At 56.2% G+C, this 17,503-nt stretch overlaps 1 protein-coding gene across 2 annotated transcripts; it reads left to right on the top strand.

The window, feature by feature from the left end:
- The first annotated feature begins 359 nt into the window (after positions 1-359).
- Positions 360-16,326, top strand: NBL1 (NBL1, DAN family BMP antagonist). 2 transcript variants are annotated; one of them, XM_041720402.2, is made up of 5 exons: positions 360-524; positions 8,024-8,088; positions 13,523-13,717; positions 13,878-13,989; positions 15,121-16,326. In XM_041720402.2, exons 1-5 carry the CDS (start codon positions 459-461, stop codon positions 15,379-15,381), a joined length of 699 nt encoding a protein of 232 aa, XP_041576336.2. In that variant the 5' UTR covers positions 360-458; the 3' UTR covers positions 15,382-16,326. The 2 variants fall into 2 exon arrangements, with proteins under 2 accessions (XP_041576336.2, XP_030145141.1); XM_030289281.4 differs by lacking the exon at positions 8,024-8,088 and having other exon boundaries at positions 371-524.
- The last annotated feature ends 1,177 nt before the right edge of the window (positions 16,327-17,503 follow it).

Raw genomic sequence — 17,503 nt, forward strand, 5'->3', positions numbered from 1 at the left:
CTATCACGGATTATGTTTAAATAAGAGTTGTTGGCGTTCGGTGAGCCCAATGCAGACCGTTCATGCCACCGCAGGAGCAAGTGCTGGGCCATTCCCTTCGGCTCTCCTGGCCGGCAGAGCCGCCTCGCTTTGTGCCCGGGCGTTTGCAGCGGGCTCTCCCCGTTAGCTCGAACCCAGGCCGGTGGGTGAGCTCCGTGCCCGGCTCCGGGGGGCTCCGGGGGGCTCCGGGGGGCTCCGGGGGCTGCGGCTCTCCTCTCGGCGGGGCTCTGGGCGGGCGCCGCTCCCTCCTCCCGTCCCTCCCTCCTCTCCTCTCCTCTCCCCTCCTCTCCCTCCCAGCCCGGTTGTGCAATCGCGAGCGGCGGGGCCGGCGGCACCGCCCGGAGCTCGGCACCGGGGGGAGGAGGCGGCAGCGCCCGCCCGCCCCGCGCCTCCTCCGGGGCCGCCCCGCCGCGCCGGGGATGCGGCAGCCGCCGGGCACCGCCGGGCCCCGGAGCCCATGGGATGCGCCCGCCGTCGCCTGGCTGGTGAGTGCCTTGGCTTTGTGTGCCCCCCGCCCCCAACCTGCTGCTTGTGCCCCGCACCACATTTTCCGTCTCTTCCTCCCTCTTCTCTTCCCCCCCCACCCCCGCCGGTGATGGATGGCCGGGAGGATGAGGATGTTGCCACGGGCAGAAATCGGTTGCAGATGAGGCGGACTTGGGGGGATCTGCTGTGCGATCGTTAAACTGTTTCCACCGCCGCTGTAGCTCGAGTAGAATAAAAGCCTGCGAGCCGGGGAGCCGCGCTGTGCCGGTCGCACATCTGTGGTACAGAGTCCTTCCCTCCTTCCCTCCTTCCCTCCTTCCCTCCTTCCCTCCTTCCCTCCTTCCCTCCTTCCCTCCTTCCCATCCCTGTCCGGGTTTGAAACAAAAGTGCCGAGAGAAGAACGGGAACGCTCAGTATCGATTAACCGCACCACCAGCGGACGCAGCGTAGTTGAACGTTCATAAAAGAAGTTTTCCCGATGGCAAAGCAGTAAACTTTTGTTCCTTGAAAAGTTCATCCCGGGGATTAATTTACATCCTTGTTTCATGGAAATACTTTAGGCATTTACTGTAAAGCTTATAGCCAATATATTCCTACCTGTTTTTTGAACCCTAACATAGCATTTCAATTTGTCTCAGTATTTGCAGCAATTTTTATTTGTTCCGTACAATAGTCTCTGCATTTTAAGATCAGTGGGGATTTCTCTTTTTCTCTGGTAGGTGTTTCAGGAACAGAACATGCTTTAGCTCGCTTTCAGGCTGCATTAAAGTTGATCTGGACAATCCCTTATTGCCTACTAACATTTCTCTTACGAGGGCACCAGCAAATTCTGCTCCACTCCACTCTACTCCACAATTTTTACATATAGGATTAACCCCATCAAATTAAAAATTCAGGCTGTGTGAAATGTTTGTGGATTTAGGACTCAGTAGCTTTTCCATGTGGGTTTTTTTGGGAAAAATCTGAACCCTGCTGAAACAAGTGGGAAAAGTCCTAGTGATACGGAGGGACACAGATTTTCCCTTGTATTTTTAGCTGAAGAACTCAGTGCCTTCTTTGCAATGTCCAACCAGCCAAAAATCAGCTGCATGCACTGGGCACTTCTGCCTTTTGAAGGCAGTCTCCCATCTCGTAAAAGGCTGCTCGCCTCAAATTTGCAAACCGCAGGATGGGAAATGGAATTTGCCTTCAGTATGAAAATCCCAAGTGTTTGCAAACAGCCCTGAGAAGAATCCGGGCTCTTGGCGTGACCTCCCAGTGCTGAATTCCAGCCCGGGGAGTTTGCGGTCTCACAAAAAGGGCAAACGAGCAAAATCTTCCCGAGTGCCCACTCGTCTTTCCGGAGCAAGGAGTGTTTTACTGGAGCTGGAGGGAATTTGGGTGCTCTGGAGGTGCAGGATGGGCCCTGAGCCAAGGTGCTTTTCGAGGAGCCTTGAAGAGCTGCCCGTGTTGGAGTGGCTTTGCTTGCGGCATGCGCTGGCACTGCCGAGGGTGGATTGAGCTGGTGCAGCCACGGGAAGCCTGCCCGAGGAGCAGAGGAAACTCCTGGGACGTTATTGCTGCCCAAACTCCGCGCTGGTCCCGGTAAAGTTTCAGCAGTTCCTCTGCCAGATCCCATATCCGACCACGGGGCAGGCAGAGCCAGGTTCTTGCTCCGTCCTTGGGCCTTGCTCCTGCTCTTTTTGTTTTGTAGTGCTGGAAAAACCCACCCTCCTCTGTGGCTGCACGGGCTCGGAGATCCCCTGTGCCAAAGCAAGGAGTGCAGTAACAGGGGTCCAGCATGGCTGAGGGCAAACTTCACACCCGCTCAAATCAGACTCTTAAACCCTGAACAGCTGATAAAATTGTCCTTCTGGGGGAGTTCAGGAGTGAGAGTGAGGGGTGGTCTGTCCTCTGTTAGCCCTGGCAGCGCTGTGCCTGCTGTTCTCCAGACCTTTGTTTCTTGTGCAGTGCTGTTTAGGGAGGGAGGGCCGTGGGGGCCGGGGCTTTCCTGGACATAAATTAGCACCGAGGGTGGGAAGGGAACAGCCCAGCACCCAGCACAGCAGTTGTGGAGCTGGGCTGGGCTGCTGCCCCATTCCCTCAGGATTGCAGCTCTGTGGAGCTGAGCCTTGGGAACGGCGTCAGCATGGAGCCCTTGCTCCAGTCACTCTTAGAGGTGGTTTAAGCCTCCTTCTTCTCTGACACAGAGCCCAGGCAGCCTGTCCAGAGGGGTGAAGGGAGTGCTGTTCGGGTCACAGTGGGATTTCTTTGTGGGCCCAATCCTGCATTTTTAGCAGAAATGGTCTAAATGTCGAGTGTGAGGTCAGCCCTGGTAGCCACTGAAAATACCAGCTGGGCCGTGGGCTGTTACATTACCTGCAAACCCCTCTGGCCTTGCACTCCGTGAGTTTTTCTTCTTTGGCCAGTGCCATGGGTAAATAACACAGACACTGGAAAAAACCAGTGCCATCAGAACTGAGGAGGCTCGTGTGGTGTGAAGCAGAGAGTAAAAGAGTGCAAAACCACATCAGGTCAGTGAATTTCTGCTGCTGTGACCAAGATATGGCCTGAATGGGTACGAAGGGAGAGGGAGACAGCGGGAAGGATCCTGAAAGACCCAGAGTTCCATCCACAAGCTCTTTTCTCCTTTCCTCTTTCCCCTTCTTGCCCCAGCAGCTGGGAACCTGATCCTGCAGGCGCAACCCCGCTGCGCTGGGTTTTTATGCAAGTTTGGTAATGAATGACCGAGGCAGGCGAAAGCCAGCGTGGTTGGCATCCGAGACAGCTCCCCTCGCTGCCTGCAGGAATTAAAAAATCATCATCCCGGTGGCCACTCTGCACTGGAACTGGTTTTATCTGGTTCCAGTTAGGCTTGTTTTGAGGGAGGCGAGCGGTGCCAGATTCTGATCTCATTTGCACCAGTGGAGTCATTTGGAGGAGCCGGTCCCAGTTTACCTCACTGAGGGAAAGCGGAGCGGCGCTGCGGGGTGAAGCTGTCCCGGGGCAGTGCCTGGTGCCTGCCCGGTGCCTGCCCGGTGTCTGCCCGGTGCCTGCCCGGGGCAGTGCCCGGTGCCTGCCCGGTGCCTGCCCGGGGCAGTGCCCTGTGCCTGCCCTGTGCCTGCCCGGTGCCTGCCCGGTGCCTGCCTGGTGCCTGCCCGGTGCCTGCCCGGTGCCTGCCCGGTGTCTGCCCGGTGCCTGCCCGGGGAAGTACCCGGTGCCTGCCCGGTGCCTGCCTGGTGCCTGCCCGGTGTCTGCCCGGTGCCTGCCCGGGGAAGTACCCGGTGCCTGCCCGGTGCCTGCCTGGTGCCTGCCCGGTGTCTGCCCGGTGCCTGCCCGGGGAAGTACCCGGTGCCTGCCCGGTGCCTGCCCAGGGGAACAGCCGCGGGACCGAGCCCGGTGCTCTGGGCCGGGGGCTGCTCGGGCTCCCCACGGCGGTTCTGTGCTGGAGGAGCCCCCCTGTTGCCCGTAAAGAGAACACAAAACAACCAAAGTCGTTTTATGCGGTGCTTTATTGAGGGCCCTGGGAGCCTGAGGACTAATGTCCAAAGTCAGAGCCCCCCGAGCTAACAAATCATTGCGTTTATATAGAGTCTATATCAACGGTTGCTTAATTCAACACATATCTGTCGACGTTACACTCCAACAATCATGTATTTACAAATTAATCCTTGTTTAAATTGAAGATTTTTTATGATCATTACTTCTCTTCACTCTGTTAGGTAAAAACAATGTATTCCCCCAAGATCTACCTATCCATATTGTGAATAATGACATGTTCTACCACAGCCTACTCTTGGAATGTATTCTGAGATAAGTTCCTACCTCGCCAGTATTCCGTACTGCCCTTACCTAACAACTGTTTCTAACAACACACAGCCTATGGCCTACTAAGAATTCTAAGCCTTAGCCAAACTACTTCTACTAAACTTTTGCTAGTCTGAAATGCAACACCCCTGCCCACGCTGGGTGGGAAACTGCTGCTGCAGGGCTCAGGGGCAGCGCTGGAGAGAACAGCAATCCCTGCTATCCATGGGATTTTCCGAGGGGCTGCGGGACACCCACCCCCTCCTGCACGCCCCTCGGCCCCAGGCTGTCTCTGGGCTCCGCGGCTGGGTGGGAAACACCAGCTCCAGGGAAAAGCAGAGGCAGCCGAGCCCCGCTCAGGTCCGGGCATGTGAGCGAGCCTGGGGCTGGAACGCTGCTCCAGCTGTGCTGGGGAGCTCCCGGTGCTTGATCAGCTGCACCGGGGCCGACCCGGCTGGGAGTGCTCCAGGCACGGCTCCAGACCGGTCCTGGCCCGGGCAGGGCTTGGGCAGAGCCTGGACCCTCTGCCCAGCGAGCTGGGGCTCCCCAGCCCACTGCTCCCCAGAGCCGCTGCTGGAGCCCGGCCCCAGGCTGGTTTTCCAGCTCCCACAAAGCTGATCTGGTCCCAGGCTGGTTTTCCAGCTGATCCAGTCCCAGGCTGGTTTTCCAGCTCCCACAAAGCTGATCCGCTCCCAGGCTGGTTTTCCAGCTCCCACAAAGCTGATCCTGTCCCAGGCTGGTTTTCCAGCTCCCACACAACTGATCCAGTCCCAGGCTGGTTTTCCAGCTCCCACACAACTGATCCAGTCCCAGGCTGGTTTTCCAGCTCCCACAAAGCTGATCCAGTCCCAGGCTGGTTTTCCAGCTCCTCACACAGCTGATCCAGTCCCAGGCTGGTTTTCCAGCTCCCACAAAGCTGATCTGCTCCCAGGCTGGTTTTCCAGCTCCCACACAGCTGATCCAGTCCCAGGCTGGTTTTCCAGCTCCCCACAAAGCTGATCCAGTCCCAGGCTGGTTTTCCAGCTCCCACAAAGCTGATCCAGTCCCAGGCTGGTTTTCCAGCTCCTCACAAAGCTGACCTGGTCCCAGGTTGGTTTTCCAGCTCCCACAAAGCCAACCCGGTCCCAGGCTGGTTTTTCACCTCCCCACAAAGCTGATCCAGTCCCAGGCTGGTTTTCCAGTTCCCACAAAGCTGATCCTTGCTCCCATCCCGCTCCTCCAGCTGCTCTTGGGGTCTGCAGAGCCCCAGGTGCTTCAGGAGAGGGGCAGTGGAGGTGTGGGGCCAGGATGTGCTCCTGAGCTTTAGGCTGATGCATTTTCCTGCCTGTGATTGTTCTTAATGCTGAAGAAATCGAGCAATTGAAATAAATGACCAGAAACTGTTTATATGACTCTTACCTCTTCTACAGGCTATTAGTGGGTCCATTTTCCAGCAGAGCCCCTTCAGGACCCCATCCTAAGCCCAAGTCCTTTTGTAGGCAAAGCATCTTGGATTTTTTTATTTTTCCAGCTGCAAAGAATGACTTTCCCAAGTGCTCAGTGCATGGTTGAGAAGCCAGATTAAAACTCCCAATGTACCAACACCTTTTCACATTCTGGCCAATGTGGGAAGGGCAGAAAGTTTTAAAAATGCTGCACTGCTTTTCTTTATTTCTGCTTTATTTCTGCAATTTGCCCAACCATGCTTGAGTGGAAATTAATCTGTTACAGAAAGGGAAGCTCTAACATCTGCTTCTGAAAGGAGCAGACACAGCCAGGTCCGCAGTGAGAAACGACACAGCTTTTGCTCCACTATCCAACAGTTCTTAGGAGGGATTCTTGTGGTTGTTAAATATCAAATGTCTTCCTGTGGTAGTTCCCTGTTTATTTTTTTGTAATTTCTCCCCAGATTTTGCAGCTCAGTGAAGCAAGACTGGAGCTCTGAGCTCAGGAGAGATTTCTGTGCTCAGTTAAGCACTCTTGTGTCCCGCTGTCCTGAAGAATTACCTCCAGACATTCTCAGTGCAGAGTTCTCTTCCCTCTTCCCCTGCCCATATCGTACCTCAGATTCTTTTGGTCTGTTACAGTCACTACAGTACAAAATTGTAAAGTTTTAGCTAAATGCAAATTTCAAAAAGGGGGAAGTATTTAATAAGAACAGGTAATAAATAACATCTGTTGTTTTGATAGATGTTTTTCAATACACAGTGACTTCTCAATTTTTTTGCAGTTGAGATTTAAGCTTTTCCTCTTAATAATAGAGGAAATTATAACTTATAAGCTGGCTTATAAATTGTTTTGTTCCATGTAAGCAAATATTGTTTGAGTTCAGTTTCTAACAGCCAGTCCCCAGTGGTGTTGAGAAGTTCAGACCTAATCCTTTGCCTGAGGAGAGCCGTGCCCTGGGTCTTCCTGGGACGTTTCTTTCCATTTTCCACCAGGCAGACACTTCACTCTGGCTTTGCATCCTTTTGGGTGCCTCAATAATAACGTTCCTTGTAGCATTTCCTGCAGGGAGATCTCTGCTGGCCACCTGCACAGGCAGGAGTGATCCCACAGCAGTCCCTGCAGAGCTCCCAGCCCATGTCCTGGTGTGACTCCCCCCCACGCTGTCCCCACCTGGCTCCCACCTGCCCTGGGCCTCCCCAGCCCTTTCCAGCGAGGAATGTGGGCTGAGGGCAGCCAGCCCTCCCTCCTGCTCGGGGAGCTCCTCTCTCCAGGGGAGTCGGGCTCTCCAAACACCTCCCTGTGCTTCCCACGCTCCTGCACCAGCAGCTCACTTGCAACCAGGGAAACTGAGGCACAGAGCATCTTTGGGCCCTCTGTGCTCCGTGTGGCAGCTCTTGTCAAAGAGCACAAAGCACCAGTGGCACAAAGTGCTGTGGCTCCTGTCCCACGCCAGCCTGGGGTCACTGCTGGTGCCTCAGCCCAGCCAGGGCGTGGGGAGCTGGCTGCATCAGGAGGGACAGCCCCGTGTCCAGGGGCCAGGACAGGCCAGGGGATCCCAGTTCTGGCCCAGAGCAGGAGCTGAGACCTTCCCCAGGAGGGACAGCCCCACATCCAGGGGCCAGGACAGGGCAGGGGATCCCAGTTCTGGCCCAGAGCAGGAGCTGAGACCTTCCCCAGGAGGGACAGCCCCACATCCAGGGGCCAGGACAGGCCAGGGGATCCCAGTTCTGGCCCAGAGCAGGAGCTGAAACCTTCCCCTGTCCATCCCTGCTGAGAATTCGTGTGTCACAGAGGGGCCCGGATCCCTGGGTGGGGATCAGGGATCACTGGGTGGGGATCAGGCATTCCTGGGTGGGAACCAGGGATCCTGGGTGGGGATCAGGGATCCCAGACCCTTGGGTGGGGATCAGGGATCCCTGGGTGGGGATCAGGGATCCCAGATCCCTGGGTGGGGATCAGACCACTCCACAGCACGGAGTGGGCCCTGTTTCCATGCTGTGTTCACATGCTGGGAGCCTTGGCCCAGTGATGTCTGTAAAGCTTTGGGGGCTCTTCCCTCTCTGTGGTGCCTCGTGTGTGGCCGTGAGCACAGCCTACCTGTGTTTGTGGTTCTCTGTATTTGGCAGAATTACAAGATCCTGGATAAGAAGAATACCTATAAATCCATTAAACGACTTGTGAAACATTCCCCATGTCCACCTGCAAACTTGTCTTGTGTTATGGTGTAAACTTCCCGCTGGAAAAAGAGGGTAAAACTGATTAGATCTGTTTTATTTTCCTCCAGAAGTGTTTGGTTTCCAAATGTCTGGGAACAGCTGTGGGCTGGATGGTGGGAACGTGGCCTCCGAGGTAATTCCAGTGATTGTCCTCCGGCCTATGGAATGATGGAGATTTCCCCAGCTGCTCCCAGGCGCTGGTGTTATCCTGCTGGAGGGACTCCTGAGAGCGCTGGGATTGCTGGGATGGGAGGAAGGAGCTCTTCTAGGTGCACAAAACATCTGAGGTGGTACCAGGAGGTCTCCACGCCGGGAAGCTGAGCTGTCGAACCCCGGGGTGGTACCCTGGATCTGGCTGCCCCTCAGCTCCTCGGGCACGGGCTGGAAAAGGGCTGGAAAGGGGCTGGAAAAGGGCTGGAAAAGGGCTGGAAGAGAGCTGGAAAGTGGCTGGAAAGGGGCTGGAAGAGGGCTGGAAAGGGGATGGAAAAGGGCTGGAAGAGAGCTGGAAAGGGGCTGGAAAGGGGCTGGAAAAGGGCTGGAAGAGGGCTGGAAAGGGGATGGAAAAGGGCTGGAAGAGAGCTGGAAAGGGGCTGGAAAGGGGCTGGAAAAGGGCTGGAAGAGGGCTGGAAAAGGCTGGAAATGGGCTGGAAAAGGGCTGGAAAAGGGCTGGAAAAGGGCTGGAAAGGGCTGGAAAAGGGATAGAAAAGGTCTGGAAAGGGCTGGAAAAGGGCTAGAAAAGGTCTGGAAAAGGCTGGAAAAAGGGCTAGAAAAGGGCTGGAAAAGGCTGGAAAGAGGCTGGAAAAGGGCTGGAAAGGGGCTGGAAAAGGCTGGAAAAGGGCTGGAAAGGGCTGGAAAAGGGCTGGAAAGGGGCTGGAAAAGGGCTGGAAAAGGGCTGGAAAAGGGTTGGAAAGGGTTGGAAAGGGGCTGGAAAGGGGCTGGAAAAGGGCTGGAAAAGGGCTGGAAGAGAGCTGGAAAGGGGCTGGAAAAGGGCTGGAAAAGGGCTGGAAAAGGGCTGTAAGAGAGCTGGAAAGGGGCTGGAAAAGGGCTGGAAAAGGGCTGGAAAGGGGCTGGAAAGGGGCTGGAAAAGGGCTGGAAAGGGGCTGGAAAAGGGCTGGAAAAGAGCTGGAAAGGGGCTGGAAAAGGGCTGGAAGAGAGCTGGAAAGGGGCTGGAAAAGGGCTGGAAAAGGGCTGGAAAAGGGCTGGAAAGGGGCTGGAAAGAGGCTGGAAAAGGGCTGGAAAGGGGCTGGAAAAGGGCTGGAAAAGGGCTGGAAAGGGGCTGGAAAAGGGCTGGAAAAGGGCTGGAAAGGGGCTGGAAAAGGGCTGGAAAAGGGCTGGAAGAGAGCTGGAAAAGGGCTGGAAAAGGGCTGGAAAAGGGCTGGAAAGGGGCTGGAAAAGGGCTGGAAAAGGGCTGGAAAGGGGCTGGAAAAGGGCTGGAAGAGAGCTGGAAAGGGGCTGGAAAAGGGCTGGAAGAGAGCTGGAAAGGGGCTGGAAAAGGGCTGGAAAGGGGCTGGAAAGGGGCTGGAAAAGGTCTGGAAGAGAGCTGGAAAGGGGCTGGAAAAGGGCTGGAGAGGGCTGGAAAGGGCTAGAAAAGGGCTGGAAAAGGGCTGGAAAAGGGCTGGAAGAGAGCTGGAAAGGGGCTGGAAAAGGGCTGGAAGAGAGCTGGAAAGGGGCTGGAAAAGGGCTGGAAAGGGGCTGGAAAGGGGCTGGAAAAGGTCTGGAAGAGAGCTGGAAAGGGGCTGGAAAAGGGCTGGAGAGGGCTGGAAAGGGCTAGAAAAGGGCTGGAAAAGGGCTGGAAGAGAGCTGGAAAGGGGCTGGAAAAGGGCTGGAAGAGGGTTGGAAAGGGGCTGGAAAAGGGCTGGAAGAGGGTTGGAAGAGGGTTGGAAAGTGGCTGGAAAAGGGCTGGAAAAGGGCTGGAAGAGAGCTGGAAAGGGGCTGGAAAAGGGCTGGAAAAGGGCTGGAAAGGGGCTGGAAGAGAGCTGGAAAGGGGCTGGAAAAGGGCTGGAAAAGGGCTGGAAAAGGGCTCCGGAGCTCAGCACAGGCTGCAGCTGAGTTGTTTGTGTCGGGAGCAGGGATGTGCCAGCTTCAGGGCTGAGTCATTTCTTTCCCAAAGGCCGGAGGGATGGCGAGGAAGCGGCTCCCTGCAGAGGGAGCGGGGGGAGACCCTCACGGGCCGCTGGCTCTGCCGGAACTGAGCTGAACTTTCTGCTTGAAGAGCTTTGACTAGCGGGATAAAAAAATGTGCCTCGGTTCGGGGGAGAGAAAGAAGCCCCTGTGTGCCGGGAAGCGGCTGCTCCGCCGGGTCAGCCGGGGAACACGCTTGTTCCTTTCGGGCTGCAACGTGTAATTTAGCTTGTCACGGAGGAATGTGCTCAGTGCCTTTATTTAATTTTTGCAAACCTGCTCGGGTGCCTCGTCTTCCTTTTTCCCTTCCCTTCCCGGGCGGGGGGAGCAGGAACACGGTGCTTTTGTCTCCGTGGCTGTGGCTGCTGTCCCATGGATGGTGTTGGTGGCAGCTCTGTTCGCATGACTGCTCTGAGCTCTGGACACGCTGCTCCCAGCCCCGGCTCCCTCCCAAACTCAGCTGCATCAGATGTTTTCCTAGGCACTGGCATCAACCTCGTTACTTACTAGAAAAGTAGCCCTGCGGGTTCCAGGACATTCCTGGGAGAAGGAAAACACCATGTGCTGGGATGTGTGTGCTCAAGGCTGCAGGTCAGCGGGGGAGAGCAGTGCTGGGGCCAGGGCCCTGAGGAATGGGGCACTGGAACTATTCCAGCTCCAAGGGGGATCCTGCTTCCCCTGCTGGGAATTCCCCATTTCCCCACTCTCCCACCACCCCTTGCACAGGGGATGGCGGCCGTGGGGGCCCTGGTTACAAACCCACCCCTGCTCAGGAAAGGAGAAGGCTTCAGCACACGCTTAAGTGCTTTCCTGAATCCAGGCCAGGTCCTGCCTTAGCCGAGCACAGCCCCACTCATCTTCCTCGGGAGAAGATCCCTCGTGCCTCTGGCAGTGGGTCTGCTCTGAGCAGCACAAACACCCCCATGGAACACCTCCCTCCAGGAGGCAGACCCCAGGAAACAGGACCTGTCAGCACAGAAAGGAATTCTGCCTCTTTGTAGCTGGGTAGAGATGCACAGAAACCTGGAAAAACCCCACCTTTCTTAGGAAAGAAGGAAATTTCTCTCTAATGGGGCATGTGGAAGTGAACTTGTGTGCTGACTCCAGAGGAATTTGGGCTGTTCCCTGGGGGATTGTGATTGCTCTTCGGGTCACATCCCAGCTCTGATCTGGGACTTGCCTTTGGGAGCGGGATTCCTCAGCACAGAGCTGCTGGCATTTGAGGAATGAGTGATGCTTGTTTCGGAAAGCAAACCAAGTGTGTGTGAGTCTGTGTGTGCAACTCAGCCACGTTCATCCTTCAGAAATTGCAGAATTCCCCCACTGAAATGGAAAAAACCCCTCAGGCACGAGAGTCCTCTTCAGGACAGATGTATTTAACCCCACAGCTCTCATTAGTGGCAGGGCATACTCAGGAGTTAAAACCCTCTGCTTATCTCCAGCCAACACCTGCAAGGTCTCCTTTGTCAGGTATTCCCAGCAGGGAGCCAGGGGATCCACATCCCACAAGTGCTGGGAGGATTACGAAGCCAAGGCTTTGCAGGTGTTGCTGCATTATATTCCTGTGGTTCTTGTATCACCAGAAAATGAGGAAATTTAGCAGAGACCCCACAAGATTCCTCCAGAGATCCTGTGAATGAGGCTGCTCTTTTCTGTGTGCCATGGGATGGAAGACAGGGAAGAATCCTTCTGGTCTGTCTCCTGATTCAGATCCAGGAGCTTGAGCTCAGTGGAGGGATAACAGGGCAAAATCCCATAACCACCTTAAAATCCCTGAGTGCTTAGGAGGTCTTCTCAATAATTTAGCTAAATCTGATGGTCCTGCAGCCCAGATGGTGTGGATGAGGGCTCTGGAGGAACAGGGCACTTTTCCTCTCTTTCCCAGCAAGTGTTAGAGGGCTGGGCCCAGGAGCCATGGGAATCAACAGGAATCTTTCCAGTGTGGGCTGTGGATCGTCGTCTGGATAAATAAATAGAAGGAAATAACAAATAACGTGGTTCTAACAAATATTTTAGGAAATATAAACGCCTTTCACCATGACTCCATCCAAACCCCACACAGGAAAAAACTTCCCAGTTTCTGTGCTGCTTTTCCATCTGCCTTTCCCCAGTGACTTGGGAGTGTTAATTCAGGCACCTTGGCTGGAGAGCAGAGCAGGGAAAGCTCATGGGGTGTGGGAATCCAGATCTTCCCTCTGGCTGCCCTGGCAGGTCTGGGACCCTGGCAGGGGTCAGGAACCCCCCTGGACAGAGCCCCCAGAGACACTGGCTGTGATCTCTGTCCATGGAAAAGAGTTTTCAATCTTACAGGATCAATTACCAGCTCTGAGTGTTTGATATAAGTAATAATTAAGTGTGGCACGGGTGCAAAAGTAAAATTTTAGATTTCTAGATTAGGGGTTCAGAGGGGACAAGATGGAAGAAATTGGGTGTGTCTTGTCCTTTTTCTCCTTCTTCATGCCCTCCATGTTTCACTGTGGTGTTGGCATTTTTCTGTTGGTTCAGGCTGGGGACACACTGTCCAACGTAGGTGACAGATATTGGCACGTTATTGTAAATCCAGCACAGGTAGTTTGTGGTATTTAATGTTTGTACCATCCCACTGAGGGCAGAGCCCCACACGCTGCCCTGCAGGACAGAGCTGCGGCAGGGCAGCAGAACATGTGAGAGATAAACAGAATAAACAACCTTGAAACAGCACAGACCAATTATGGCTTCTGCTTTGGCAGCGGGGCTGACAGACAGAGACTTTCTACAATCTTAGAATCATCAATACCTCAGATTCCGAGAGTGGGGATTTCTCTGGGGGTGGGCAGTGATCTCCCAGCCTGTCCGTGTGACAAGGACCCCCCTTGTCCCATCCTCGCAATAACCCTTTGCAGAATTTGAGTGTCTCTGTACAAATAAATGTTGTATTGTTCTTTCCTGCGGGTTTCCAGCCTCTGGGCTGAGGTTTCCCTGCGTGCTGCTGCCTTGCAGCGACATCTGCTGCACGCTGCCAGGAGGAGAGGAGCCCCAGCAGGGCCGGCTTTCATCCCAGGTGGGAGAAAAGGAAGCAGGAAAGCTTGTTCCTTCCTCAAATAAAAACATTCTTGTGCTGTGGGACTTCTCCAGCCTGGCTGGACTGGTGGCGGTGACACTTTTGGTTTGCAAACTTCTCCCAGCCCAGTTTGGGTGGGAAATGAGGACAAGCCTGCTGCTGTTCCAGGCACAGAGCCAGGCAGGTATCTGCCTGGTGCAGAGCTGGTTTGGAAGAGGAAAGAGGCAGAGAAGCACATCCCACTCCCCGGGCAGTGCTCTGGGAGCTGTCCTGACCCCAGCAGTGGCTGTGGAGGGGATGTGGGGATGGACCTGTGCTTCTAACAGCCAAGAACTTCCTGGGGGTAGGAGAAATGGGCTGCTTTGCCGGTTTTCTTTGCTGCTAATGTTTTGCTCTCTGTGTGCAGGTGTAGGATTTTGGCAGAGCTGGCCATGATGTTATGGTTTGTGGTGGGGGCCCTGTTCCCAGCGCTGCTCCTGGCCGCTCCACCGCCCATAAACAAGCTCGCCCTCTTCCCAGACAAGAGTGCCTGGTGTGAGGCCAAGAACATCACCCAGATCGTGGGGCACAGCGGCTGCGAGTCCAAATCCATCCAGAACAGGTACAGATCTACCCCAGCCCAGGGCTGGAGGCAGCTGATGGCCCTGGAGTGGCTCTGGGGACTGCTGCTGGCACAAGGAGCCAAGCACAGTGTCCTGGCCCTGTCTCAGGGCAAGGTCACATCTCTGCCTGTGCCCCCACTCCTCCTGCTGTCTCTGCAGGGCCTGTCTGGGACAGTGCTTCAGCTACAGCGTCCCCAACACCTTCCCCCAGTCCACAGAGTCCCTGGTGCACTGCGACTCCTGCATGCCAGCCCAGTCCATGTGGGAAATCGTGAGTATCCTGCTGCTCCATGGGGCCCCAGCTCTGACACCTCCTCAGGGCCAGTCCTTCTCCTCCTCTGGGCTTCTCCCACTCATAGTTTCCTTCCAGGGCATCTCTCAGGTGTACTGTGTCTTGAGGTGCTTGGGTGGAAGGAGCTGCTGGAAGCTCTGATGAATAACCCATTATCCTCTATTTGCAGAACCATCCCTTGTCATTCCCTGCATTATTTGTCCCTATGCTTATCCACATGCCTGCTCCCATTGTCCACCTGCACCCCTTGGGAGATCTGGCTGTGTTTTATGTTCAGAAGTTCCTCCCACAGCCAGTCATCCTTGGACCTCACAGTTCCGTGCCACCTCTGATCCTGGCAGAGCCATAAGTCCAAGAGAAGCCCAGAGCCCAGGGAACTGGCACTGCCCTCTGCCTCCCTTCCAAGTCACATTTGATGAGAGGGTTTAGTTCAAACTACCCAGGCTTGGCATCACCTCTTGTGGGTGGCCTTTGCTGTCTCACCAATATTGCAGTGCCAGCAGTGCTGGAGTCGGTGCTGAAAGGAGGTGGGAGTGAGGTGGGGGTTGGGCTCTTCTGCCATGTCTGAGGTGAAAGGAGGAGAGGAAATGGCCTGAGGTTGCACCAAGGGAGGTTCAGATTAGATACAACAAAAAAACTCACTGAAAGGGTGGTTAGGTTTTGGAAAAACTCCCCAAGAAGGTGGTGGAATCCTTGTCCCTTGGAGGTGCCCAAGGAAAGACTGGACACGGCAGTCAGTGTTCTGGGCTGGGTGACAAGGTGGGGATGGGCCATAGGTTAGTCTTGATGTTTATGGAGATCCTTTCCATTCTTACTGATTCAGTGATTCCGTGGTTTAGGGGTGACTGCAGTGTGGTGGGTTGATGGTTTGACTTGATGAGCTTGAAGGTCTCTTCCAGCCTTGATGATTCTGTGATTTTCCCTGAGTGTCTGGAACAAGACACTCCCAGAGAACTCCCACCTTGCAGACCAACCGGGGGTTTGTTCCTGTGGATAGAAACCCATCACATCTGCCCTAAAACACCCCAGATCTGCAGGATCTGGGGCAGTCACACCTCCCACCACGGGAGCCCGAGCACTGACCCGCTGCGTCCTTGTCCCGCTGCCCAGGTGACACTGGACTGCCCAGGCAACGAGGAGATCCCCAGGGTGGACAAGCTGGTGGAGAAGATCCTGCACTGCAGCTGCCAGGCCTGTGGCAAGGAGCCGAGCCACGAGGGAGCCCTGTTCAACGTGTACCTGAACGCCGAGGAGAACATGCCCCACGAGGGGCCCGCGCCCCACCACTACCCCCACCAGCAGCAGGAGCTGGAGGAGCCGCCGGCCTCCAGCCACCACCACCACCACCACGAGGAGGAGGGCGAGGAGTGACCGTGTGGACTGTCCTGGCAGGGCCCTGCGAGGGCCTGGGCCAGGCTTTGGGGAGGGAGGGGGGTGCTGGAGCCGTTCCTGTCCAACCGCTGCCCTAGTGACACCGCGGGACATCCCGAGGCGTGGCAGGGCTGGAGCTGCAGGCTGAGGCACCAGGGCTCGGCCTTCCCGGATGCACAGAATAATAAGAATAGTAATAATAATATATTGAGAGGAGTGCTCTGGCTGAGAGCAGGGGCTGGGCCGGGCTCCCGGGGCTCTCTGCAGGGTCCCAGTCCTGCTGGGTTCTCCTCATGCCCAGCGTGGAGGGGGAAGGGAAGCAGCCTCTCCAGTGCCACGAGAGATCCACATCTCTCTGGGGCGGTGGGATCAGCAGCACCCCTCCTGCCTCCTCTCTCTCCCTCAGGATGGACATGCTCCTGGCACCCTCTGCATCTTGGTCTGGGCCCAGCCCTTTGTAGCAGGTGGCTCTTGGGGAGGGATTGCCCCAGGATGTGCCTCTGGGGCTGTACCTGAGGGTATTGGAGCCTTGGTGGTGACAGCCCTTACCTTGCTGTCCCCAGCAGCACCACGTGGCTCCCTGGGGATGAGGGACTTGGATCATGAGCGCTGAGGCTTCACATTTTGGGGCTGCAGGGGAAGGCTGAGAGCTGAAGGGGGGTCTGGGACCCCTGTCCCCCCTCTCTCTGCTGCACTTTCATGGTGGCAGAGGGAGAAGGGGGCTGAGGGCTGGAACGTCCCTGGGCAGGGAGTGCTTGGGCAGGGCTGGGGGCCGGGGTGAGCATGGCCTCTGCTGCCCCTCTCTTTCTCTGTTGTATAAAGCTGATTCCTTGGCGTTGTCCTGACAAGAGCTTCCAGAGCTTGTAATCGAATGCCTCCCCCTCCTTTTGACAAGTTTTGGGGTTTTTTTTTCTTAAATAAATTAGTTCTGAGTTCCACTGCTCAGTGCTCTGATGCCTGTCTGGTTTTTGGCAGTGCTGACGCCAGGACAGGGGAGAGCCGTGGTTCCCACATCTTTCTGCTGCATTCCAGCTGGGAAAAGCAGAGGGAGCTGCTGGAAGGAAAACCCAGCCCGAGTGATGAGCGGATGGGCTGCATGTGGCCCGGGGAGCCTGCAGGGCAGCTGTGGCCGTATTAATCTATTTGAGTTTAATTACACAATCTTACTCTATCAGTGGGCTGGTCTGCCAAGAGGAGCATCAGTAGAACAGCAGGGCAGTGCCCTGCCCAGCCTGGCACAGCCCTGGGGTGCCAGGCAGGGAGGGCAGGGTGGGCTGGCTGCTGGTGACAAGGGTCAGCCAGGAGCATCAGACAAGTCCAGAGTGATGAGGGAGGTCCAAAGTCACCCACAGCACAGCAGGGCTGGCGGTGCAGACAAGAAGGCACAGCCAGGGCAGGAGAAGAGGATGCAGAGCCTGGTGGCACAGGCAGCGTGTATCTGCCGTGTGACTTCAGGTCCCGCTTGTGCGGGAGCCGGCGGCATCTCCGGGACCGGGCGACCTTCCCCGGCAGTGCTGCCGCTAGGTGACAGTCCTGGTCCGGCCAGTTCCACGGGGTGACAGCCCTGCTCCGGCCGGTCCTCGGCATCCAGATGCTCTCGGGCCCGGGATGCTCCGGGAGGCGAACTCGGACAGGACCGGGCATGGCTTGGGCGGGGGCAGGAGGGGCTGGGCACCCTGGCTGGAGCCAGCGGGCTCTTCCCAAGGGTGTTTGATCGGGCATTCCCTGAGCAGGGCAGCGTGTGCCCTTGCAAACTTCTGGTCCCGCTGGTGGCAGCCAGGGTAGAGTGGATGTGCCCTCAGGAATGATCAGTGATGCTCCCTGGCCTGAGCCTGGCCCTGGGGAATGTCCATCAGCTCCCGGGGGATGGGGGGAGGCTGTGCTGGGCCAGGAGACATCCCTCACTGCTCCTTACTGAGCCCATCCCTCACTGCTCCTTTCTGAGCCCATCCCTCACTGCTCCTTTCTGAGCCCATCCCTCACTGCTCCTTTCTGTGCCCATCCCTCACTGCTCCTTTCTGTGCCCATCCCTCACTGCTCCTTTCTGAGCTCAGCTGTCACTGCCCCACTCTGTGAGGCTCTGGGGACTCTGCAGAGGTTGGCAGAGCAGGTTTGTGCTTTG

The sequence above is a fragment of the Taeniopygia guttata genome, chromosome 21 (genome assembly GCF_048771995.1).
Source record: "Taeniopygia guttata chromosome 21, bTaeGut7.mat, whole genome shotgun sequence".
Classification (NCBI taxonomy): Eukaryota; Metazoa; Chordata; class Aves; order Passeriformes; family Estrildidae; genus Taeniopygia; species Taeniopygia guttata.